The sequence below is a fragment of the Rhyacophila brunnea genome, unplaced genomic scaffold (assembly GCF_057557595.1).
Source record: "Rhyacophila brunnea isolate RB1 unplaced genomic scaffold, BYU_Rbru_1.0 scaffold_23, whole genome shotgun sequence".
NCBI lineage: Eukaryota > Metazoa > Arthropoda > Insecta > Trichoptera > Rhyacophilidae > Rhyacophila > Rhyacophila brunnea.
Window position 1 is genome coordinate 21,333,924 of NW_028232893.1, and position 26,292 is coordinate 21,360,215.

General features: G+C 34.8%; 2 protein-coding genes across 2 annotated transcripts; both read right to left on the reverse strand.

Moving 5' to 3' along the window:
• Positions 1–5,932: 5,932 nt before the first annotated feature.
• Arpc4 (Actin-related protein 2/3 complex, subunit 4) lies at positions 5,933–6,664 on the reverse strand. Its single transcript, XM_085950704.1, has one exon. The coding sequence runs from the start codon at positions 6,579–6,581 to the stop codon at positions 6,075–6,077; it is 507 nt and encodes a 168-aa protein (XP_085806830.1). The 5' UTR covers positions 6,582–6,664; the 3' UTR covers positions 5,933–6,074.
• Positions 6,665–12,894: 6,230 nt separating this feature from the next.
• On the reverse strand, positions 12,895–26,211 carry LOC147069703 (uncharacterized). The gene is made up of 8 exons (XM_085950676.1): positions 25,979–26,211; positions 25,743–25,889; positions 19,693–20,514; positions 18,771–18,982; positions 16,959–17,069; positions 15,544–15,750; positions 15,230–15,446; positions 12,895–13,784 (listed from the first exon to the last, which is right to left on the reverse strand). Exons 1-8 carry the CDS (start codon positions 26,120–26,122, stop codon positions 13,590–13,592), a joined length of 2,055 nt encoding a protein of 684 aa, XP_085806802.1. The 5' UTR covers positions 26,123–26,211; the 3' UTR covers positions 12,895–13,589.
• Between the last annotated feature and the right edge of the window lie 81 nt (positions 26,212–26,292).

Below are 26,292 nucleotides of genomic sequence, written 5' to 3' on the forward strand. Positions count from 1 at the left end.
TCAAATGCAAATAACACGTTAATTACAAAATTAATTAAAAGGGCCCGTAAGCATTGGGTTAATATACTTTGTTTCCACTATTGGTACTGAATATATCGATATTGTCTGATTTTTACAACCGGTATTTCGATATCGAAAAATACTTTGATACAGGTTTTGAAATACCGGTATTGCAATCCCTAATCTGGACTCACCGCTAAAAATTTTTTGATAACAAAAATCCGAAGACAAATACAAACATGCTTCTTTGGAATCATAAACATCTGAAATTAAAATTGATATCTTGGAATACGAAAATTAAGGTTAGTCCTCACTTATGTTTCAGAATGTTGGGTTATCAGTATCAAGTCTGAAAACGGTCTTCTGATATTCGAAAGAAAGATTCTACAAACGATATTTGGAGCCAAGAAGAAAGAGTGTGCCGCATATGTCACAACCACAGTCAACAAGGAATAAATTACGTAAATTAAAAAAAGCAGCAAATTTTCTCGACTAAAATGGGGTTGTGACGTTTTAGAATGCAAAGCCGTCTAGGCGGAGGAGTTTTGGGAATTAATCTTGGTGGTTGGATAGTGCGAGATCGAATACGTGAGCGATCAGAATTCTGAATTGAAGGACTGTAAAGGAAAGACCGGACCGGGGACGACGATTGGAGAAAGCCAGGGTTCACCCCCAGGTTGTTCTGTAATGTCACTTGACCTACGAATGCATAGTCCAAATAATCTTACAACATAGAAGAGATAATAAAAACTAAGTCTTAAGAAGAAGATAGGAGTTAAACTTAGACTTAAAATATTTTGTCTATTAATAGTTCTGGCAAAGAGAGTTTTTATTGAAAATTGATGTGTAATAAGTTAAAAACCGATATATTATGAAGATTTTTAGGTGTTTATAAACTAGACATTACAAATCTATCAAGGTAAGGTATACGGCAGTAGCGAAGGGTGGAGGTAGACTGCTAAGATCCCCTATAAATAGTGCACATTAAACTTTGTTAGTCATACGTATTTGTTTTTATAAAATTAAGACCACAATTTACGGATTAAAGAAATTACAGAAAAAATTATGCACACTTTTTCATTCATACTTATTTGTTTTTGTTGGATTAAGAATACATTTATTACACATATTGTTGGTTCAGCCTATCTAACCAAACCATAATAGATAAAAAAAATATTATTCTATCCAAATCTATCTAAGCTATCTTAGCGTGGCTTGGTTTCGTATTGTTTAATTGATATTGAAAAACTAACCAATACCGTCTGTAAATTGTAGTTTTATTTCAATGAAAACAAATACGTATGACTAACAAAGTCTAGTGTGCACTATTTATGGCTGATCTTAACAGCCTACCTCCACCCTTCATCACTGGTATCCAGTGTGTGAGAGCGCTACATGCGTAAATTTGGAATATTATTCAGTATTTTTTATAATGTAATAAGGTTAGATCCAAATTTAAACAGTGAACAAGTGAAACTCTACGATTTGAGGGTGACGGATGAAAATAAAAGCATTGTCGGTTTAAAAGAAAAGAACATTCTTGAAAAAGTGAAAGAACACATTGACATAATATATTCGAAACCAATTTGTATGATTTTCAATAATTTTTTTAAAAACATTTGTTTTTTCAGTCGCTTCAGACAATAACGTAAAATCGGGATTTCACTGTCTTTTTTTATTTAATGCAACGAGCAGATAACTGATCACTCATAGAACTGGGCATCTACAGTTACCTACTGATAACATTTTGAAATATTTAGTTGTTAAAACACAATAATTAGTACGTATTCCACATAGTTTAATAATAATCAGGTTCAATTACATCTTCTTCAAAGGGGCATTGTCAACTGATCATTATTGTCAAATTCATAAGTTGTATGTCCCATTGAAGCGGAATAAGTACAACATATTGCATCTTCGAATGGTAGAGATAGGCTATTAAGATCTGACATGAATACTGCACACTAAACTTTGTTAGTCATACGTATTTGTTTTCATTGAAATAAACCACAAAATTGCAGATAGTGTTGGTTAATTGTTATAATTCAAGCCATTAATAAGATAGAAGAATATATCGTCGGTATAGTGGCAGAAGACGATAAGTCAAAAATTGGCTGATTTGAGTTATGAATGCAGAATGATAAAGCTTAACACGCTCTATCGTCTGAAAAAACAAGCTCCGCCAAAGTCCATGTAGTTTTGACATAATTTAAAGAATTCAATACGTATTAAGTCACTTTCTTTCATACTTCATAGTGGCAAATAACAATAAGATGACTTAACGTTATTTGGCTTCAAGCTTCTAGTCACTTGTCCGTTATTTATATTGACTTATTGTCTATGCCACACACAGCTTGCAACCATTTGACAGTTGGTTCTGAATGTTGATATTTTGCGCGTATTTATATATCACATATTTTCTACAATTGTGCTTGTAATCTATTGTATAATCGTTTTTATCGACGAGTATAATTTAAGATTGGAAAATATTATGTTTCTGTATGGGCAACAGAATAAAATAAGGGAGCATGTAAAAGGTAAGCAACTTAATTCAACATAACCTCAAAATGAAGTTTGCTCTACAATTATTGATTATTTGTGTACTGATATCACGTTTCTATGGCGTATTTTTATTTAATCGGAAAGACATCCTTACTAACGCATATGTATTATTTATATTTTAGATGATGCACACCAAAGTAATGTTGTAGATGGAGACAATATTAATAATGTCTGGGACTCACAATTGTACTCGGTCAAAACCAAATGCCGCCTATTTGACGCTTGCGTTCTTATGGTGTTGCTTTACGGTAGCGAATCATGGCACCTTACGAAGGCTCATGGCAACCGTATACTGAGCTTCGAAAACAGATGTTTGCGATGAATACTGGGTGTGCGGTGGTATGACTTTAGGATCGAGGAGATAAGAGAATGCACCAAACAGCTTCTCATCACGCTGAGAGTGAAGAGGCGACGTTAGAACTGGCTCGGCCACGTGCTGCGGATGCTAGAAGAGAACCTCAACTTGGCTTGCCTGTTCTTCAAGCCGACCTGACTCCGGCGTCCTGGAAGGCCGCTAAATACTATCTATAGAGTGTTTACGGCGGAGCTACTGGATGCTGGTTTGATCTGGAATGGAGCAAAAAGACTGGCGAGCGACAAGGATTCTTGGAGGCGCCGCGTGGTGTCCATATGCTCCAATTAAGGGGCGGATATGGCCAAAGAAGACGAAGACAGAGCTTCGAGCGCAAAGAGGATTTTATTTTAGGGATGCAGACAGTGCTGCTCCAAAACCCCAAAGGGTACAAATTGCTGACGGCAAACTGCGCAAGGACTCAAAATCATACCAATTTTATCAAAATGAATTAAAAGAAAGTATTTGCCAAATTTCTTTCTTAAATCTCCATACCGTTTACCCACCTGTTATCCGATGTTTCTAATAAATAAATTAAATACTGTTCTCGAACCCTTCGAGGTTGGCTATGATGAAGCGGAAATGATCTCTTAATTATATTATAAGTTTTCTTAATTAATTTTATAGAGTGATTGTTAATTTTAATTGTTTTCATAAATTATTTTTGTGTAATCATCATCCCCATACCGTTTATCCACCTCTTATCCAATGTTCTGATAAATAAATTATATAAAAATGTATTTTTTTTTATTATTTTTACCTAGTACTTAGCTACACAAATTTATGTTTAATAATTTAATAAAGATGAAAAGTATCATAATTTGAAATAAGATTATTACTAATCTTACATACAAAAATATCAAATTACTTCTATACCTACCTAATATTATTACCTAATAGTATCCACCAACCTAATATTATTTCTGTTTTAATTTTAATTTTATTTTAAATTGGCCAGTTTCTATTATTATTAGAGTCCAATGTATTACTACTCAACTACAACATTTTATGTTTGACTATTCTATTAACTCAAAAATCGTTGTGGCAAAAAACGTTAATTCACCTTTTTGTAAATAAACTCAAAAAATTAATTATTATTACTATAAAAAAGACTTGACAATACTCAAATCGAATTCATAAATGATTACCGAATATCATAAAGTAGCAAGTTTAGGTAAAAATGTTTAAACTATTTAAATAGAAAGGTTTCAATTTCTTGAATTTAGAAAAAGACGATTATCTCAAAACAAGGTTTTTTGACTTAACGCCTTTTGCCACTATACCGACGATATTATTTTATCTATTATGGTTTGGTTTAGGCAGAGCTTAATGAATTTAAAAATAATAATTATCTATTCTTAACTCAACGAAAATAAATAAATATGACTGAAAAAGTGTGCACGATTTTTGTTGGCTCGCCCATAGCACACCTACACTATTCTGGTTTGGTTTAGGCAGGGATTGATTGAATTTTAAAAACTAAGTTAAATGAAAACAAATAAGTATGACTGACAAAGTTTAGTGTGCAAAATTTATGTTGTATCTTATCAGCCTACCTCCACTCTTCGCCACTGACATATTATTGTAATTAATATGTCTTTCCACCAAGAATTGACAGTTAACACTATTAAATAAATATTCAGTTGTGGTTTACTTTGTGACATTTACAATGTAACTGAATATTGCCACGATGAAATGACATGAAAACTAATTTTATAAACTATGTCAACATATCTTCGAGTTCCCTTCAATTTGTAATTCTGTTTTTTTAACACGCAAGTAGTTTTGGGCATGCCTTAGATTGAATGTGTTGGACCACTGCCTTCTAGAGATACAAGCCAAAGTTTATGTAAACTTGCTGATAACAATTGGTCCTACTTCCAGTGCCCCTTCCGCTACTGTCTATGGATATCCTATAGTGACGTGTGCGCTTGTTGAAGCATTTCTTATTGTTTTCAATAAAAACGGATTATTTTAACGTATCTTGGAGACCTTCGATACTCTCTACACTGTTTGGTATTCTATAATGTAGAGTCTACATTATTGAATACCAAACAGTGACAGTAAGTGAATTATCAATATTATGATAACCAGAACAGATTATTTATTATTTTCAAGTTATGATTAAGTACTTTGTTACAAATAACATTATTTTATCGTGTCGTTTTTCACAATGACAAACTTTTACCTCGTCACGCAGATTTGATTGTCAAACAAACATTTAAAAAATATTTAAATGATAACAATATGCAGTGATATAAGAAAACATTGGTTGCATGCATTCCTACAACTATATTTGTACGTCAACTGGTTTTCAATTTTTTAAGAGAAGCAGTGTTGCCATCTTTTTATACGATGCCGATTATAATAAAAAGATATAAAAATTATAATATATATTTCTGAAAAAAAATATAGTACACAGAATATCTAGCATTTTGAATCCTTCAAAATTATACTTAGTCATTTCGGCTTACTTGGCGTAAAATTATAGTACGGTAGGCGCTCGGTAATCTGACACTCGTATTTTTTCACCTATGTCGGATTATCAGAAATGCCGGATTATTGGATTTCTATAGGAAATAATAAATAATCTGTCAAGGTCTGGCACCGAACTGCTGAGCGAACGGCTCTCCGCTCTGTAATCCGGCAGTTTAATGTGAAACCTGCCGGATTATAGAGCAGGAGAGCTGAGTCGGACTATTGGACGTGCCGGATTGGTGAACGCTGGATTAGCGAGCGCCTACTGTATAACCTATTATAAATTTTTAGCAGAATCATTCGGTTGGCAACACTGAGTCATGATGTTGAACAGAAATCCAATGGTGGTGGAACCACGTGCGCCACCACTTTCATCGGCGATCTTAAAACTGGTTTGAGACAAGCCTATGTGCACACTCACGCATGCCATGCAACGTGTTCATCTAACAAACCAAAAAAATGCACGAATGTAGACATAGCTATATAATTATATGCATCGTAGGAAGTTATCTAGTCGTGGTGATGATATATATATATATCTTTTGCGAGTCCTGTCACATTGAACTCTCTTTGGCAGAACTGTACATGCGTGTTGTCAATGAAATTTTGATGACAGCTTGCAAATTTTGAATGTAAATGTTGATCACAATGTGTAAGAAATAGTCTATGCGGCTAGGATGTGTTAGAATCGCCTGAGGAATTCCTCTGAGCAGATTCTCGCCCGCGCGTTAACCGCCAGTTTCATTTCACTGATCTCCTTATCAATTTCTTCCATGAAATAAATCACAAAGTCCACAAGTTTGTGCTTGTACATCTGCTCCGTGTGGAAATTCGTGATGAGAAAACTGATGTTGTACCCGTCGATGGGCTTTCTTCGCAACACGACGAAATTCTCCGCTCGCATCATCATGAACCTCATGAACTTCTTGCACAGAATCTTCTCGATCTCGTCCGCCTGCTTCACCATGATGCTGACCCTGATGGAGTTGATGGACGCCTCTATGAGCACCTTCTCGTTGGCGTTTCGCGAGATCACGACCGGGTTGAGAACGAGTTCGCGGCTGGACCTAACCTCAATCTCCGGTTTGTTGTACCGTTCGACGACCCGGGAAGAGAAGTGGTCGAGGCACATGGCGGCGGCGAGCGTATGCCTCACCGCATTCAGGTACGGCTTCAGAGTTGCCGACATTTCAGTTTGGGATGATTAAAACTGCGAGAACCACACCTACCCAGGATAAGTTGACAGATAGCGAAAGCGGAGATTACTCACGGTGACAGTTGATAAAAACATTGCCAGAATAAATATTCTACTACCATAGATAATAAATATTAATATCGAATATGTAATTACAAAAAACCATAATGATAGAGACAAAGAAATTTTAGTTTATTTTTGCGATGATAAAGACTTATTACAGCAGCAGGCTTACAGACTCAACGATCGTCGACTTTCACCTTTTCTCTACCAAGAAAATTTTACTAGACGGAGATTCAGTGGCGAGGGGTGGAGGTAGGCTGTTAAGATTCAACATAAATCAGTTTTTTTTAATTCAATTAAACCCTGCTAACCAAACCATACCTAATAATTATTTTACTATGCTATGGGTGATCCCACAAAGATTGTGGACACATTTTCAATCCTAATTATTTATTAAATTTAAAATACATAAGTAGGTACCTACCTACTTTTTGATGTTGTCAGTTTTCCTTTTTCATTAAGCCCTCCTACCAAACCATAATCGATAAAAAATATTCTCCTATCTATAAAATGTCTTAAATTATAGATGGTTTGATGACATAATTTTAGACATTTATTTTTATAGATAGACGAATGTTTTTTATCGATTTTGGTTTGGTAATGAAAAAGGAAAACTGACACCATCTCGAATATTTTTTGACTATTATCTATTATGACTAGGTTTACACAGGGTTTAATTGAAATTTTAAAACTGACTAACACTATTTGCAATTATTTGTATTCTTAGTTCAATGAAAATAAATACATTTGACTGACAAAGTTTAGTGTGCGCTATATTATACAATAAATGTCGAATTTTAACAGCCTCCGTCTACCCTTTGACACTGTGGAGCATGGCCCCCACATCCTAAAACGGGCCCCCCGGTCAGGATCTTTGGCGGGCCCCCCTACCTATCGCTAAGTTTAATGTGACGCACAATAGAAGCGTTTTCAAAATTGTTTTAGAGGTAAAAGTAAGGGCCTTCGGTTTATTTTTAGGGATTTTTGTAGTTTTAATACATCTACTTGAATTATGTAGTTGTCAAGTATTAACACAAAACAATCAAAATGCATCTAACGATCTCATTTTTTAAATGTAAAATTCTCTCTCGTGAAATGTTGACTTTTTTTACCTACAATTAGAGCAAATTTTTGATGCGTGTTTATCTTAAATATGTGATTGACCCGCCACGCCGGGCCCCTAGGCTAGAGCCCTGTCAGCCCTCCCCCTTGTGGGGGTTATGCTGTGGACACTCGGCCAGCTATTTTTGGAATAAAATAATTAATTTAAAAATAAATATGAAAAACGCTTGATTCTTTAGTTTTGAAGCAATGAAGTGGTGAGTTATCTCGCTTGAAGCTTGACAGTACATACAAACTTTGGCGAGATAACTCGTTCATGGCACTCTCTAGGTTACATGGAATTACACGGAACGATTCAGCTACCAACTCAATCGTGTTGACGCTTGATTTGATTGGTTCCTAATACACTCTCAGAATCGCTAATGCGAACACTTATTATAAGTAATACCCTGTTTACACATGCATGGATTTACCGCTGACAGTATGTATTATCGTGGCCATAACAAGAAAATGCACGTGTATCAAAGAGATTAGACTCCAGGCACCGTGCAATGTCTTTGATGTGTGTATTGTATGATTGTACAAGTTGCAAGACTGCGTGCATGGATCAAAAATGTTCAGATGCTTCTGAATTTTCACACGATAGTTGGAACTTGCATTATAGTGGCGGACCTGCCGGAAAAAATACAAATTACACCGTGCAGCGCATTTTGACCTTTACTGATTTTCACAACCCATCAAATAGCACCATACAATGACAACAATGCGTCTCGTATATGCTTGAAGAATGACATTGGCCAGACAGTCAGCAACAACGAATAAAAAAAGAAAGGAAGGAACATACTGATTCATTGCAGTACAAAAACGACGATTTTGCGTAAACAAATATCACATCGTCTGTACGTGTGTGTGTATTAACTTCGTATGTGTTTGTAATTTTGTGTATTACGCAATGTCGTCCTTTCTGATTGCCGTGATTTGTACATATGATCATTCCTTCTTTTTTTTATTCGTAGGTCAGCACTATTACATACATACATACATTTGTAGTTTTCAGATCTCTTTTCAATGAGCACTGGTAGCACTCATTGGTTGAACCGTTTAGGCACAATGAGAGGTCACTTGAAGATAAGTAATCAAGTGCCCAAATGCAATCCATGCCAGTTTGGTTCTGCGAGCAATCTCATATCATACATACCACGGTCAATTGACATTTGTTGCTAAGATAGACCCGCTCGATTTGAGTGCCATTGATGAGGATCGTTTATAGTACAGCAAAACAGTTTATTTTTGTCTTCAAAACATTTATCTTTAAACCTACTTTACGACTTTCATTTGCAAGCTACTTCAAGAGGAGAACAACGGTTCTACCAATGGAAGAATCGCCATCATCAGCGAATTAGTCACTGACATTGTCTTTGTGAAAGACCCAAAAGACCATCAGGACACGATGCTTTCTAATTAAAGCTATGTTGCTTGAATAGATCTTCCTGAGTAGCGGTGAATAGTTTGGATGAGATCATGTCGCCTTCCTGGATACCTTTGCAAATAACAAACCCGCACGACGGCTTATGAATTTTTCCGCTAGATGTTCCATCACTATATACATTATTCCGTACGTTTATATAGCCCCTGGAGATTCCTTGGCTGTACAAGACATCTAAAGCAGCAGTTGAAGTCATAATATATGAAAAGGTTTTGGAAGGTAGACAATAATTAAAAGACATTGTTTTTACTTTAAATTATTTGTTTATTTAGACGATTTCATACAAGACCTGTCACACCTTTCGAATGTCAAAACAAAATTTTAAAATATTGATGTATACTAAACACAACACATATTTTTACATTCAATTATACAAAAGGAACATATTATGTACATTAAATTTAACATTAACTTGATATGAAAAAACTTTATACATACATTGAGTTCTCGACTTATGACCATTTGGACTTACGATAGATATTCGGATAAAAGATATAGCAATCGATTGCGTCATCTATAATTTTTAAAATGTGTTGTTAGTCACCCTTTGTGCGATTATTTATTCGCGGTTTAAATAAAGTAAAGTGCGAGCCAGGTTTTAAAGCATGTAAAGATTGTGTAACGCTTTTGTTGAGTGGAAATATCCTGGTTATAAACAGAAGCCATTTTTGATTTATCATTCTAAATAATTACAAGATAAAAAGAACTTTTTATATACAACGTTTAAAATTTTCTGTGGAATTATATAAACTTGACTTGACTAGCAAAAAAATTTGTACTTGATAAAAATACTACTGAAATGTCATTTTAGATTGGATTACGGATTTCTTCCGAAATAACTTTTCATACAAAACAGAATTAACTGAAGATGAATTCAATTCTACTTAAAGATGGCTAAAAGTATTAAAAAAATGCATTGGCATCGTGTTCTGATATATTCTAAAAGCTTCAAATGTCTAGCTAGTCGGGAAGTTAGTTAACAATCGATTGCAAGATTTGTACCGGATAAACAACCACCGGACAAATAAGAATACGACCTAATTAAAATGTTGTAAAATACAAGAGCTTTCAAGGGAATCGATAAGTCTACTTTACCGCTACATTATCGTTGGAATAAAACGGCATGGGTCACGCAATGCCTTTTTCAAGACTGGTTTGACACTGTTGAACTGTTTTATTCCAGAAGTAAGGAAATATTCTTTCAGAATGTAATACTATGTAGCACTAAAAGAATTAGATGAACTCGAAGAACAATCCAAAAATATTGTGCTAAAAGACATGGCTGCAGCTTTTAGCTATATCAATGATGCAATTAAAAAAATTGACAATTCGGACTCAGACACCAATAGATCTTCGAAGGTACACCAACTCAAGTCAGTAAGCACTCGCCTGTTATAATGAAATTCGACTTATGACCTAGACGGCGGAACGAAACCGTTTCGTAAGTCGAGAACTCACTATACTTATATCGAATGTCATTGTTTTATTGGCTTCAGACTACAAAATTGGGCCACGTTATACATTTGTAAAAAAAAAGGGTTATTTTCGTGAAACTGATATAGTTTAGCCTTTAAAGTTTGGTATTTTATTCAAATACAACAATCACATAAGAGAGTAACGCATTTCCCATTAATTTTGTATACAATAGGTTGGACTATTGTCTGACCACTTCGTCCCCTTAGAACAGAACAAGCCTAACTGATTTTTTGTGAAAATACTTTTATTGTACTAAAAAAATCCTTTTTTGATTCTCTATATGGAATTAGAACAAGCGTACAGACCTACAAACCTATCTAAAGAATTGATGGGGGAGCCACGGTCGAAAATTACCCAATCAAGACTCGCAACTGGACAGAATCTGAAATTCGAATGAGATTTTCAATGTGGCGTCCATATCGACTGTGTTTAGGAAAAAGGGCGTAATCCTCGATTTTTCGAAAAGTGGTTTTATTAGATATTAACAATGTATACAACTAAATACACGTTCTGTAAAAAGGAAATAAACCGCAAATGGCAAATTATTATCTAAATTCAGGTTTTAATTGAGCTTTAATTAAGTTTTAGTTTAGGGAAAAAAGCATTTACACTCAATTTTAATAATTTTTCTGTAATAACTTCTTTAATTATTGTTAGATCGAAAAGATATTACACCAAATCATCAATCATCATGCACCCAGTGTATGTGACTATTTTTTTTTAAATATTAAACCAAAATCATTCAAAAAACGTTTTTTGCCCCTAATGTAAAATTTGTTCTGTGAGGGTTACGCCCATTTTCCTAAACACGGTCGACATGGTAGTTTGTAGTTCCATTATTGACCGTTCATCAGATAAGTTTGTAGGACTGTATCTGAATTATGAACATAAAAAAGGTTACCAGCTTAGAATTAGATCATTTCAAGCTTAACTTCAATCTTAAAAACATTTTGGGACAAAATTGACGAAATATGTAACATTATACTTTTTAATGTTTTTTTTTCACATATGCAAAGCTTTTAACTAATGCATTATCATTCGTCGGTGTTTTGTAAAAAGGGCGAATTAATCAAAATGCTACTTTACAGGAGGAGGATTTTTAACTTTTGACATTTATTTGTTTTTTACCTGTAGATGATTATAAATATCTAACAAGTTTATAATAAAGCTTAGAAAGAATACTGTCATTATAATAGGTATTATTATATAATATTTTAAAAGGCCTAATATGTCACATTTGCTTTTTATTTCGTAATTTTAATTAATTAAATTTTAGTCGATTATCGTTTTTAAGTACTTTCCTGTGGAGATAAAAATTCGCTGTTTTTACACAACAAAGCTAGTGGGGTACATATTGTATTTTCATTAAAATCTCGATTTCGCCAAAATGGTTGATTCGCCCTTTCTACAAAACACCGACGATATATGTAAATCAATATTCTTATATTTACAGTTTTCAGATTAATGACAAAAAAAGTTTAAAAGTGCTCTCCTGTAAAATGTCCAAAATCAGTTAGGCTTGTTCTGTTCTAAGAAGACTGTCTTATTGTAAAAAAGTCTGATAATAACGAGTGTAGTATTTTAAGAAGTAACAAAACGAAAAATCAAAGATTTCAAACTCAAAATCGAATAATATCTATTTGGTTTGTATTTTACAAGTAGATAATACCTTAAAACTAAAATAAATCAGACTATCACAAAATGAATTATGTACATTAAAAATAATATCACATGGTAATTTCTGATATGAAAACTTGTTCAATATACTGGCCAAATATTATGCTAATCCTATGTTAATGCGTGAGACCATTTTTAAGAGATAATATTATGAGATGTCAATTTTAAAATACAGATTCTGCTTATTTGGGCCACCAGTTAATTGGGACAACCGCTTAATCTCAAGGAATGGAAACCAAACCAAGGAACCAGTGGCGAAGGGTGACTTTTAAAAAGAGGTAGGCTGTGGAGATCAGAGAAAAAGAGCATACTTGTCAGGTATACTTACAGGAAATAAGATAATACGATATTACTACTGATGAATAGGTATACACTAATACGATGAAATATTAATAGCTCACTGACAACATAAAATTGAGCGACGAGTTTAAATTATGTATTTTCCTAAACATTTATACACATTAAAAGTCATTCCATAAAATCAGTTTTTATTTAAGTATATAGAAATTATTTTTTTTAAATTATCTAATTATTAATTATTTTGGACAAAGCTGCAGTCATAGAGAATAATGTTATGCGCAAAGGTTTTCGGCTTCGACATCGGAGCCTACTGTATTGAACTAAAAGAACAATTTACAGATGATGCTGGTAAGTTTTTAAAAAGCAATTAAACCCTGCCTAAACCAAACCATAATAGTTTTGGTATATTTTGGGCGATACGACAAAATTGTGCATACTTATTTGTTTTCGTTAGAATTGTTGGTTCATTTTTATAAATTCATTAAGCCCTGCCTAAAACAGACATAATAGACAAAAAATATTATTCTATCTATAAAATATCCAAAGTTGTATGATTTAATTGCATAATTTTAGATATTTTATAGATAGATGAGTATTTTTTGACTATTATCTATTACGACTTGGTTTTCGCAGCGCTTGATTGAATTTCCAAAAATAACTAACACCATCAGTAAATTGTAGTCTTATTTCAATAAAAACAAATACGTACGACTGACGAAGTTTAATGTGCACTATTTATGGCGGATCTTAACAGCCTACCTCCACCCTTCGCCACTGGCATATTGAATATATTATGCCTGGAAAATTTATCTAAAACCATCACAGTAGCATGTGTGGTTCGTAACGGTAACTTACAGGAGTGGGTAAGTGTTAATTTGAAAGCCGCGTGGTGTTCATATGCACCACCTGAAATAAATGAAATTTCTATTGAAAATAATTTATTCTTTTTCATTGTTTAAAATCGCAGTCTTGGCGCCTTTTCTCTTGGCGACATGCCGTTTGATTTTCAGGTGCACCAACTTGATGTGTGTCTGCATGGCGGCCTTTTGGCGGAACGGCCGACTGCAGATGTCACACACATGAGGCTGCTCCCCGGTGTGGATAAGAATGTGATTCATCAAGGTTGTCCGATACTAAAATAAATAAGAAACATATAAAATATGTTCAGTATGAGTCTATTAACTATCTACTACAACTAACTATTAAATTAAAAATAATTAAAATGCGTGTCTAGTGTAGTATAATATATTATCATTATTTTTCAACACTTGCACCCACTACGACCCTCCTGTCAAATAGGTTGTACACCACTGAGATAGACCTTATATCAGGGATGGCGGACAGTCTTCTAAGAATGAATTCTTGAAAGAATGCATATGAAAAAAGCATGTCAGATATAAAAAACCAAATAATTACTTATTTCTTAGACAATAGTTAATTGTAAATTTACCGAAAAGGATTAGGGGCTGTCCATATATGACATCACACTTAGGGGGGGAGGGTCAAAGGAAATGTGATGTCACAAAGTAAACAAAAAATAGAAAAGGATCTGAAAACAAATATTATGTATATCGTCGATTGGGGATTTAAGGATATGTATTAAAAAAAAAAACATTTTTCGCTTTTTAGCCAAAATCATGTGACGTCATCTATGGACGGCCGTCCTAAAGTACAAAAAAATTTGATGATAAATAGGGGGAGCCTTAAATGTAATTTCTGTTATGACATTTGAAATTATTTAGCAAGCGTATGAAGCATGGTTAAGTTGGTAAACTCCACAAATATGAATATCGCTCAGTTCCCATTCCGATTTTCTTATTCACTTAATATGGCAGTCACTTTTATATTGTGATTACGTACTCGAGTGCAGTTGTAAACGGTTTTACAAAAAAATTTTCCATGACCATGTCCGATCTTACCAAGATCATATGGGCCTTTTTCACAGAGTGGAGGTATTAGCAGATGTTTGTTTTTTTTTTACGAGAAATGGATGTTGGCCACTTGCTCAACCTATTAGTGGACCTACCTGACTCCATACACACACGGAAAAACAATATGTGTATTTGCCAGACCCAGGTTTCGAACTTGGGACCCACGACGTGCCGTTAGGTCTTTTCAACTAAATAATAGTGCCGAAGTGCATTATTACTAACTGCTAGTCTACTCATTGTGACATATTGTCTTTTTGTATGTCCTGCAAATTGGCAAATAAATGTTATATTATTGTTAGAAGTGTGAAGTTCTCTTCAAATGAGCTTGCTATGCAAAGTCACGTGTAGCTAGTTTCATATGTGGACCAATAGTCCTTTTTTTACTTCAATTTCATACATTTAGACATCTCTATAGAAGGAGGATTTCAACATCTTTGATAAAGTACCATCTTTTCTAAATTTAAATACTTAAGCATTCCCTTCAAAAAACCTAAAATCGGGGTTTCACTTTATGTCCATGTATGTACGAAAATTGAAAAGTGTTGGTTATTAAACAGCTCGGAGGGCGATAAACGTGCAATAAACACGATTCCGATGACAATTTGCTTGTTAAGTATCTGAGGAAGACAAAAAATGAGGATATTTACCGTAAATGCCTTATCGCAAAGGTTACACACATGTTTTTTTGGCAACACTTTGCCTTCGTGCGTTCTTTGCCTATGATGCTTTAAGGCACCGGATGTTTGAAACTTGGACGGGCACTTTTCACAGGGATACTTGTAGATATGAAGATGCGAACACTCCACATGCAGTTTGAGTTTCAGCGCCGTGTCGTAGCGTTTTTCGCATTGGTCACATTGAAATCTGAAAAATAGCCGAAATAGATGATAAGAAATTTCTACTAATCTAAGCGAGAAGAATTCATTTCACAAAATAATGTTTGATGATTGGTAATAATTACTTCAAGTAATCGGGGTTGGCATGCTTGGCAGAGGCGTTCAGGTGGTGCGTGAGCGAGGCCTGCGTCTTGAATCTAATGTCACACTCGACGCAGTAGAAGTCCCGCCGGTTGGAATGTTTCACGGAGTGCGCCTTCAGGCCGGTCTTGGTCGCGAAACTGTAGTGGCATATTTCACATTCGAAATGCTTCACTCCGGAATGAACACGGCTGCAAAAAAAAATACAAACTCTTAAATTTATCACAACGACTAATGGTGAAGCGGAGGCTGTACCTTGAGTGAAATGTTTTTAGTGCTCGACATTCATTTATGATATTTATCTAATCTCAATTTAATCTGGATTATTACAAGCATAATTACTATTGACAAGTTAACAATGTAGAGAAGACGGCGGTGACGATCACTAAGGGGAAGTTATTTACAACTAAATGCAAAGATATCGATATTACTAAGTATATACATACTCAGTATATATGCATAGTTCACCATTAATCAGTAAATAACACCCAAGGTGGCCGTGCGGCTTAAGCGTTGGACTATAAAGCCGTGGGTCCCAGGTTCGAATCCTGGGTCTGGCAAGTACACATATTGTTTTTCAATTTGTGTGTGTCAGGGTATGGACCTAGTAGGTTGAGCAAGTGGCTGACATTCATTTCTCGTAAAAAACAAAATCTGTCAATACAAACCTCTACTCTGTGGAGGCCCATATGATCCTATTAGGATCGGACATGGTCGATAGAAAGAAAGAAAGAAATACGCCCTCAACTTTTGCATGCAATTGGTTCTTAAAAATGCGTTCGAATGTTGAACGTTCGAAAGTAGAGGGATGTAAAATAAACATCAAAAAGTGTACTTTAAAATATTTTTTTATCAATGGGTATAATAAAGTTAAGGAGACGTATTAGCAATCAGGTGTTTTCTTTATAAACTTGTCAAGGGATAATTGAATACCACCCTTTTACGTATTTGGGATGGTGACGGGGATCGGAGGTGAGAGGAGCGACTGCATGGAGGCGCACAGTTTTTGCATTATCAACAAAAATCTAATGTACGAAATAGCGGATTATGTAAAAGTGGAATGTTCAAAAGTCGAACGCCGCCTGTAGTTTAAAAAAAATGCATATCAAAAAGTGACAGGCATTGCTTGCATTAGGAAATTGGGAATGTCAACTTAGTGATATTTTTAACACATTCTTTTTTTTTAATAATATTAATTGAGGCTTTCACGGTGGCCCGCGTCATATCGTCTTTTCTCCACTGAGTGACAATCCATTGTCTAGGCTCTTACGTCGATTTACCGAGCTCTTCCGTCCTTCCTGATACCAGGGCACATTTCAGTTCCTCAAAGTTCTCAAAGGTTATATTCATATTTATGAAAAATTTATTTATTTAAACCAGTGTGATTTAGAATACTTACGTGGAATGATCGAGGAGATTGGATTTGTCTTTGAAGACTCTAGGGCATTGGGGGCACTTGTACGGGACAGGTTTGTGACTTCTAAGATGGCGGTAGTGTGACGTCGGAGAGCTGACAACACAACAAACACATTCAAATGGTATAGAATTATAAACAATGCATTTTTCTAGAAACATTTATTTATCGACTAGATCAGGGGTCGGCAAACTCTTGGACCAAAAGAGCCAAATATGAGTATCACAACGGTTAAATTTTTTTTCGAGAGCCATACATATATTTTTATAAATATGATTTATTTCAGTGAATGTTATTGTTTATTTATCAAGTGAAGAAGATTTTGCGAATAAAACTAACGCAAATATAAGTTTTTTTATTGTTGAAATTATAAATATATTTTTTACATAAAATGAGTAACATACAATTTTCACGCATTCCTTAAAACTAATGTGAACAATGAACTTCCTTTCATTTCTTTGGAGAGTGTCTGTATGTTTGGTATTTAACTTGTAATATTCAATTTTAGGCGCGACTCCAAATTCTCATCGGTTATTTGGCTTCTCTAAATGCTATTTATATTGTTCATGTTTGAAAATGATTATTCACATACATATTATGTAGTCTCGAATATGAGTTCGGAAAGCTATACCATGTATTAAAAATCGTAGTATCTATCTTATTATGTAGATCTTTTAGAGCGCTCCGCTGTGTTGTGAAATTAAATTTTTCTCTCTTCAAATCCTCAATTTTGGTGGCTACAAATTTGGAGCAAAATAACTCTTTGCTTGTTAAATCCACCAAAAAAATCTATTTCAAAAGTGCTCATGTCAATATGAAATGGAGAAAAATTTAATTTGTCGACTTTTACAATGGGCGGATTTAAAACGACAACAATTATACCTTTTTTGTAAAAAATGTGAATTGGGATTTTGGCAAAGAGCCGCACGCCAATATCCAAAGAGCCGCGGTTTGCCGACCCCTGGACTAGATGAAAAGTTCATTCAAGGATGAACAAAATAATATCTAAATTCTTGTTAATTATTAATAGAAACATTATGCTGGCATCTATAATTTAGAAACGTGCCAAATCTAAAATAACAGAAAAAGATTAACAAAAGTCCTCCTATAAAGTTGGTACCTAATACCATAAACATTCAATTTTTTCATCATCCCACCAAAAAGTGGTCAGACGTCTTTTAAAACCTTCCAATATGTTTTTCATGGTTTGCATTACATCTCCCATTATTTTAAGGAACCACACAGCACACAATCAGTGCAATATAATCGTCAGTGGCGAAGGGTGAAGGAAGGCTGTTAAAATCCGGCATACATAGTGTGCACTAAACTTTGTCAGTCATACTTATTTGTTTTCATTGTACTAAGAATACAAATTGCAGATGGAATTGGTTAATTTTTAAAATTAAAGTAAACCCTGCCTAACTAAACCATAATAGATAATAATAGTCAAAACATATTCGTCTATCTATAAATTATTATCTAAAATTATCCCATTAAATCATACATAATTTCAGATATTATATAAATATAAGATTGTAGCTTGGTTTAGGCAGCGTTTAATTGAATTAAAAAAATTATTCAATACCATCTGAAATTTGTAATCTTAGTTCAATGAAAACAAATAAGTATGACTGACGTTTATTGTACACTATTTATGTCGAATCTCCACAGCCTACCTCCACCCTTTGACACTGGTATGATGCTATAAATTTGCAGTACAATTGGCCTTTGTCGCAACCACGTTGGATGGTCTGACGGGCCCCACAGTAGATTTTGTTACGAGTGAATAGTTCTTACTTGCTAACTTTTCCACAAATCTTACAAGCCGGGAAACGATTCAGGCCTCTATGCTTGGCCACGTGCTGCGCCATTGATGATCTCCCAGAGAGCACTTTCTCGCACTGTTTGCACTCTAGCCTCTCTTCGTGTACGGCCAAATGGTGATTGCGAAGACTGTGAAGCGACACGTAGCGCAACTGGCAAATGCCACACACAAACGATCCGGCTGACTGAAATGCAAGACAAGATCCCTTAGACCAAATTGTGCACTACGACTAAAACCCTAAGTCCTTGCAAGCTGTTTGCTGCACTAGTTTGTGACCTCCAATGCTTCGTTTCACAATATAAAATTATTTTTGAACAGCACCTATCTCACGATTGCACCTGGTTTCCAACATGCTTTTAATAAAATTGTATGGATAAGATCAAATGGTTTGAAGATCTGAAATAAATAAGGGTAGGTAATGTCTGTCTGGCTAGGACGTCAATGAATATGAACCAGCAATCCAAATCCGGCTACTAATGACTGCCATATACTTAGGGTAGGTGGACAGGATTATTGGAGGAAGCAAGGACCCACCTCGGGTTGTCGCGTTCCAGATCATGATGATGACATAGCTGATGGGTTTATTCAAGGCCGCAGCACGAAGCTGTGAGTTTCAATTATAGTGTAAGTTGTTGCTTATTATAAAATGGTAATACGTTGATTAATTTGAACAAAATATTGAAACGAGTATCTTCATTAACTGTGAATAAAGTGAAGAAGATAATAAATAACTAGTACCACCATCGTACCTCGCAATTCAGTGCCCCAGTCTGACTATAGTCGGCATTGGGGTTCATTCATACCCCATGTAGTTAATTTTGATAAATGAATAACTCAATTTTAACAGAAAGATAACAAATTAGAGCGTTAATTGAAAGAAACATTTTAACTAACCTCATTGTGTTTCACTAGATGATTCTGCAAAGTGAGCTCATGCACGAAACCTTTAGCGCACATTTCACATTTATACGGAGACCCGATGTAATGCTTTGAAGCCCTGGCAGCTTCCAGTTCACCGATCTGTTCCGCCAACGTTAGCTTAACAATGTTAACACTCCCTTCATCAAACGGGCAATAGACGTCAGAATTGGTCCGCTTACTATTTGATTTCTTCGAGCCGGTAATAGAAGCTCTCACGGCTTTCATATTATTCCGCAAAGTTCTTCTTTGCAGACTTTTCTCGAGGGCTCTTTGAATTTCTGATTTAACGGATTTATTCTTTCGTTTCTTTAAATGTTTTAACTTTAAATGTTTCGTATCATCCGATATATTATTACAATCGCCTTCTTGTATTTCAACAACTATTTCATTCGCTATATCAATGTTTATTTTATTTGATACATTATCATGATGCGTCTCGTTTGAGATAGATTCATCGAAATCATTTTCAAACGGTTCTGAATCGTGTTCGATGATTCCTGAATCTTCCGCTTTCGATTCATCATTTAAATGATCGTCAAATGAATCGATTACATAAAAATTGCTTGAAATAGTCTTATAAATCTGCTCCGGATTCGGAAATTCATTGTTACAATATTCAGTTGTATTATCGTAATGAACGGATGGTCTCTGGTATTCGGCATTTAGACCATATATAGGATTTGACTTGGACTGGTGGAAATCTTTGTCAATGCCGAAATAAGTTTGAAAATCTCCGCAAGAAACGTAGTCATTGAGAAGCTTTTTACTTTCTTTTCTTAAATTGTTCAAATCAAACTGAAAATAAAAATAATATTTAAATTATTTATAAAAGGAAACTTGAGTGAAAATGTTATATCATTTATTTACGTATACAAATCAGTGGCGAATTGTGTAGGTAGACTATTAAAGGCCGGTTCAGATGAGTGTAGTAGTTTAGTTGAGTGGCGAATGATTTAGTTACCACTAAATGAACAGAGCGCAACGTAACAAAGCAAAAGATGAATAATTAACTATTTTTTTTTCAATCAATAATTCACAGGATTAAAGCATGTAACAATCTGGTACTATTCGGTTATACAGAATACAGCGGAAAACACATTTTGAAAATACCAGATATACTGGATTATTTGTTAGTTTGGGTTAGGTTAGGTTAGTGAAGGCCTCCGACTTCCTGACTAGCTCAGGCACTTGGAAGTGGAGGTTCATTAATGTGGAGGAACAGGCAGGAATCTCATAGACGTGGAGTAACCAAAAAGTCACGGGACACAAAGTCAATTAAACACCAGATGAAATCTTCAGAACTCGTATTTTATTGTTATTAGAATATGTTTGGCCTTATGGCATTCCTTCATCAAGGATTATAGTCCAAAGGTATCATTCACATTGGTATCGAAAGTCCCAAAGGTTATAATAATTAAAAGAAACTCGATTTATTGTTATTATCCATACACCACAATTAGTAAAAAAAAGAAAAAAAGTCAAATCAATTAATATTCGAAGTTCACAGTTCAAAGTCTCAATAAACAAGAGTCAACTAATATCCGAAGTCACAAAAATAACCACATTTATTACTGATTAGTTAAAAATTAATTCGAATATTATTGTTTAATTATTTTAAAATTAACTTGATTATTATTAACTAATTATTTCTAATTAGTTATGCAGACGAGATCGTAAGGGTCCCGAGGCAACAAGGCGTCGCCCGGAACCCACAAAACAGACTGATTTTGGATTTAATAATCTTGCCTTTTTATCCGTTAGGGGTGGTTGTATTTCTTACAAATTCACACCGATCACCGATACCGCCATATGCTACACATTTATATAAGGTTGACGGATGTCAGACTATCAACCAAACATATAGCGATATCGATGTACATAATATGATTAATATTAATATTACTTAAATTACATTAATTCCTTAATTATCTTAATTATTTTAACTACTATATACTACTAACGCCCATCCATAAGTCCCCCTTTATTACCTCGTTAACCCTTGCATTACATATCAATTTACAATTTACAATACATATTATAATTACAAATGAAATTTTATATTACATCTAATCTAACTTAATTAACCCCTTTATCCAATATATATTTAATCCAAATTTAATTCTATTACCTTATTATACATGGTCTGTGACCGACTTATTCATCCGCAGTTCACCCTGAGAAGTAGTGGGACCTGCCAGAGCAAACTGCGGGACTTGTACATATATGAATATCGCCTGTTTTGGTTCGACTTTGTCGAGGGTCGTAATCATTCCACCGGTGGCACATTGACTACCAGGGTCAGACCGAGCGGTTGGGAGGCACTACTCCCTATGGGAGCGCCCCCCACAGGGGCGGAAAAATCAGTGCGTGACATTAGGTTAACCTAACAAATAATCCAGTTTATCGGCTATTTTCAAAATGTGTTTTCCACTGTATTCCGTATAACCGAACAGTATCAACAATCTTTTTATTGAACACACATAATTTAAAAAAAAATACAATACCCAGCAGGATTCGAACCTACGTCCCCGCTTCAGAGAGTATTGTATGAACCATTAGTTAAAATTCGTTGCAATTAGATAAGATTTTTATGGGTGTTTTTTTTCAAAAAAAAGATTTTTTCTGTTGGTATGTTCAAAAATTCTAATCTTGGGACCCACCTCTTAGCTGTCTTAGAGAAAAGAGGGCATAAATATTGGTAATGTTCAGATTCCCTAGTGGCGAGTCGTGGAACTACTTAATGCTGTCTCATTTGTTCTAATTGAAATAAAAAAAATATTTTTTATAAGTGTTACCAAATATGAATGAAAGACTGTTGAAATAAGAAACACAACTTAAATAAATAAAAATTATTACTTAAATACCTACACCTTATTGTTATCACAATATTTTCCGTAACTTAAGTTTATTTCAATTTTTAGGAATTATAAATAGCTGAATGAAATATCAAATTTATCACTTCCTATTTTTTTTAATTCATGTATACAGTGGCGAGGGCCCACTCAATATTCGCTTGCGACCCACTGGTGGGTCGCGACCCATAGTTTGGGAAACCATGTACTAGACTAAAGATAACGTATTCAGACTCGTCTTGCAACTTGTTTGGTATTAAGTGAGAGGTGGTGGGGGCCGCTGCTCGACCGAAAAATTAGAACAAAATGGACTGACTCGACTAAATTTGTCTATTCATACACGTTTAGTTACCAAATTACTCTTCACTTGACTAAACTATTCGACTAATTTGAACCGGCCTTTAGATCCAGTGACGTCCCTAGGCAAAGCGCCGCCCTTAGGCAGACTTAGAATGCCATCTCAAAATATCTGCATACTTATAGTCCGACAACAAGAAATCGGCGATAACAAAAGGTCACTGTAGTCGCATATAGAAGACTTCTCAGTGACGTACCTGTCATGGCGGCAATGTTTGCACGGCAGGCGTGTTTAAATAATGCATCGGCTCTCTTTTTAGATGCGACTCGTTTTCTTCTTCGCAATAAACCGAAAGTTTACTACTGAGGATTAGAGCATTTTCACGAAACTTACTCTAAAACAGCAGTGGTTTTAGGTATGTAGAGGTCTGAAGCGCTGACAGTTTGGAGGACCCATTAAGAATTTTAAAAATTGATATGTCAGTACTTTCTAATGAATTGACAGCATCGTCTGCTTCATAGAAAACCACCACTGGTTTCAAAAGTTGTAATGATTATATTTGTTACTTCACTTGCCACCCATAAGCAACACATGACCCGCCAAGCCCAACGGGACGTTACTGTTAAGACTCGACATAAATAGTGTGCACTAATCTTTGCCAGTCATACGTATTTGATTTCATTGAACTATGACTACAAATTGCATACATATCGTCGGTGTTTTGTAAAAAGGGCGAATTAACCAAAATGCTACTTTACAGGAGGAGGATTTTTAACTTTCGACATTTATTTGTTTTTTACCTGTAGATGATTATAAATATCTAACAAGTTTATAATAAAGCTTAGAAAGAATACTGTCATTATAATAGGTATTATTATATAATATTTTAAAAGGCCTAATATGTCACATTTTCTTTTTATTTCGTAATTTTAATTAATTTAATTTTAGTTGATTATCGTTTTTAAGTACTTTTCTGTGGAGATAAAAATTCGCCGTTTTTACACAACAAAGCTAGTGAAGTACATATTGTATTTTCATTAAAATCTCGATTTCGCCAAAATGGTTGATTCGCCCTTTTTACAAAACACCGACGATATAGTGTTGGTTAGCTATTAAAATTCAATTAAACCCTGCGTAACCCAAGCCATAATAGATAATAGTCAAAAAAATATTCATCCATCTATAAAATATTTTAAATTATGCCATTAAATCATATATAATTTTAGATATTTTATAGATAGAAAAATTAGGAAAACGGAGAATTCGAGAAATTCCGATGCTCTTTGTTATTTAAACACCTCTTACGACCGAAAAATGCTAACCGGCGAATTCAATTAATTCCATTTTTCAAAATTGTGGTATTTTTGACAAACTATACTTTTTTAACAGTACACGGACCAAAATGATAGTACTTCTTCTTATTGTGCCATCCCCTAGAGGAGGTCAGCCACCATCAAAGCGATCTTGGATTTGTCGTCTGCTACCCGGAACAGTTCAGTGGAGCTGCACTCGTACCAATCACGGAGGTTCTTAAGGCACTAAATGCGGCGCCGTCCTCTGCTACGCTTACCATTGATCTTTCCTTGAATGACGAAGTTGGGGAATACTGTACTTTTGTCCTCTCACAACGTGGCCGAGGTACTGTAGTTTCCTGGTTTTGATACTACGTAGAACTTCTCGGTCCTTCCCCATTCGATTGAGAACTTCAACATATGTCACCCGGTCAGTCCAAGGAATTTTGAGGATGCGTCTATACAGCCACATCTCGAAAGCTTCAAGTCACCGTGACATCTCTTGGTTTAGCGTCCATACTTCCATACCATAAAAAAGAATTGAGAGAACATAACGTACCATACCCAGTTTCAGACATAGGTTAAGGTCTCGATTGCTAAAGAGGGGTTACTATAATTATAGTTCGGTTGGTAACACTGCGTTCACTGACAGATGGCAGCGTGCGAGGGCGTACAACTAGTAACAAGACCCGAATATTTTTTATCTATTATGGTTTGGTTAGGGAGGGGTAATTTGAATTAAAAAAAATAACCAACACGGTTGAAACTAGTAGGTAAGTGGGTTTCGGTCAAATTAAGTCAGTGGGACCCACTGAATTTTATTAACCTCACCCTCCTGCTGCATTAAGAACCAATACTTAAATAAATGGGTCTTTTTACTGGTTCTCCGCCACCGCCAACCGAACTGTAATTATAGTACATTTTGGTTCGCGTACTATTCGAAAAGTTACATTTTCGTCCGCGTACTATTAAAAAAGTATAGCACGTCAAAAATACCACAATTTTGAAAATTTTTATTAATTGAATTCGCCGGTTTGGTTAGGGGTGTGAAGCGAGGGACGGTGTATAATATAAATAATATAAGATCTCAGTGTGCGATATTAGTACATGTACGTGGTTTTGCGTTGTATACCTACTCTAAAAAACTAACGTGACAGTTAATGACAGCGGCCGGTGTTAGCATTTTTCGGTCGTAAGAAGTGTTATAATTAAGCAGGGCATCGGAATTTCTCGAATTCTCCGTTATGTTTATGTGACAAACAAAAAACTTTCATTTTCTACACGTTCTATAATTTTTGCCGAAATACTATAATGGCTTGGACCGCGTACTATAATTCGATGACAAAAAGATAGCTAAAATTCAAAATGGCGACTGACAGATTACGATGACGGAGAACCAGTAAAAAGCACCAAATAAATTATTACGGATATGTATTTTATCGAAATGGACCAATCTAAACATTTTTTTTGTGCAAGTCTGTCTGTGATTGATACAAAAGTATGGAAACATTTCTTGGTCTTGTATTCTTGTATCCAAGCCCTGTGTTTCGTTTTAGTTCAAATACATCAGCATATACATACCTGGCCATCGTTGTTGGTACTGTTCTGTAATAATTCCGATAAAATTCTATTGGCATGTAGGCATTTAGTTTTGAAATTTAAACATTGTGTCAGAGATTTTAAACACTCGCCACATAGTCTGTGTGGCAAATTGGTTCCATTTGATATCTGTAAATTATACAATACAGTATAATAATAGTTATTTCAATTACAGCGTTACAAAACTGACAACGAAGTCATCGAATATTTTCACTTACAAATATTCTGGATAAGTCTGTGAAGGAGTACGCTAGTCTATCGTCGATTTGCGATAACTTATTAGGTGAAACAACCAAACACCCTCGACAGACATTATCCCTAAATTCGAGTTTCAAAGATGCCGTATCGCTAAAGAGCGTCATTTTATTTTGTACTTTTTGACTTCGTTTCTGTGATTAAACATTTTGACGTTTAAATAGGCGACTACTTTATTTTGACGTATTTTGAATGGAACAAACATACTACCATAGATTATAGAATTAAAATCCAAATATGCATACCTAGTTCATTATTGGATGAAGTATCATTTATA

What these genes read in the sequence shown, in the direction of transcription:
- Arpc4 (XM_085950704.1), bottom strand. Translation starts at nt 6,581, where the DNA reads ATGTCGGCAACTCTGAAGCCGTACCTGAATGCGGTGAGGCATACGCTC.
- LOC147069703 (XM_085950676.1), bottom strand. Translation starts at nt 26,122, where the DNA reads ATGACGCTCTTTAGCGATACGGCATCTTTGAAACTCGAATTTAGGGAT. An exon ending in CAGACTTATCCAGAATATTT is followed by an intron (nt 25,890 to 25,978) that starts GTAAGTGAAAAT and finishes TATAATTTACAG; the next exon opens with ATATCAAATGGAACCAATTT. An exon ending in ATTTGTGGAAAAGTTAGCAA is followed by an intron (nt 17,070 to 18,770) that starts GTAAGAACTATT and finishes TTGTGTTGTCAG; the next exon opens with CTCTCCGACGTCACACTACC.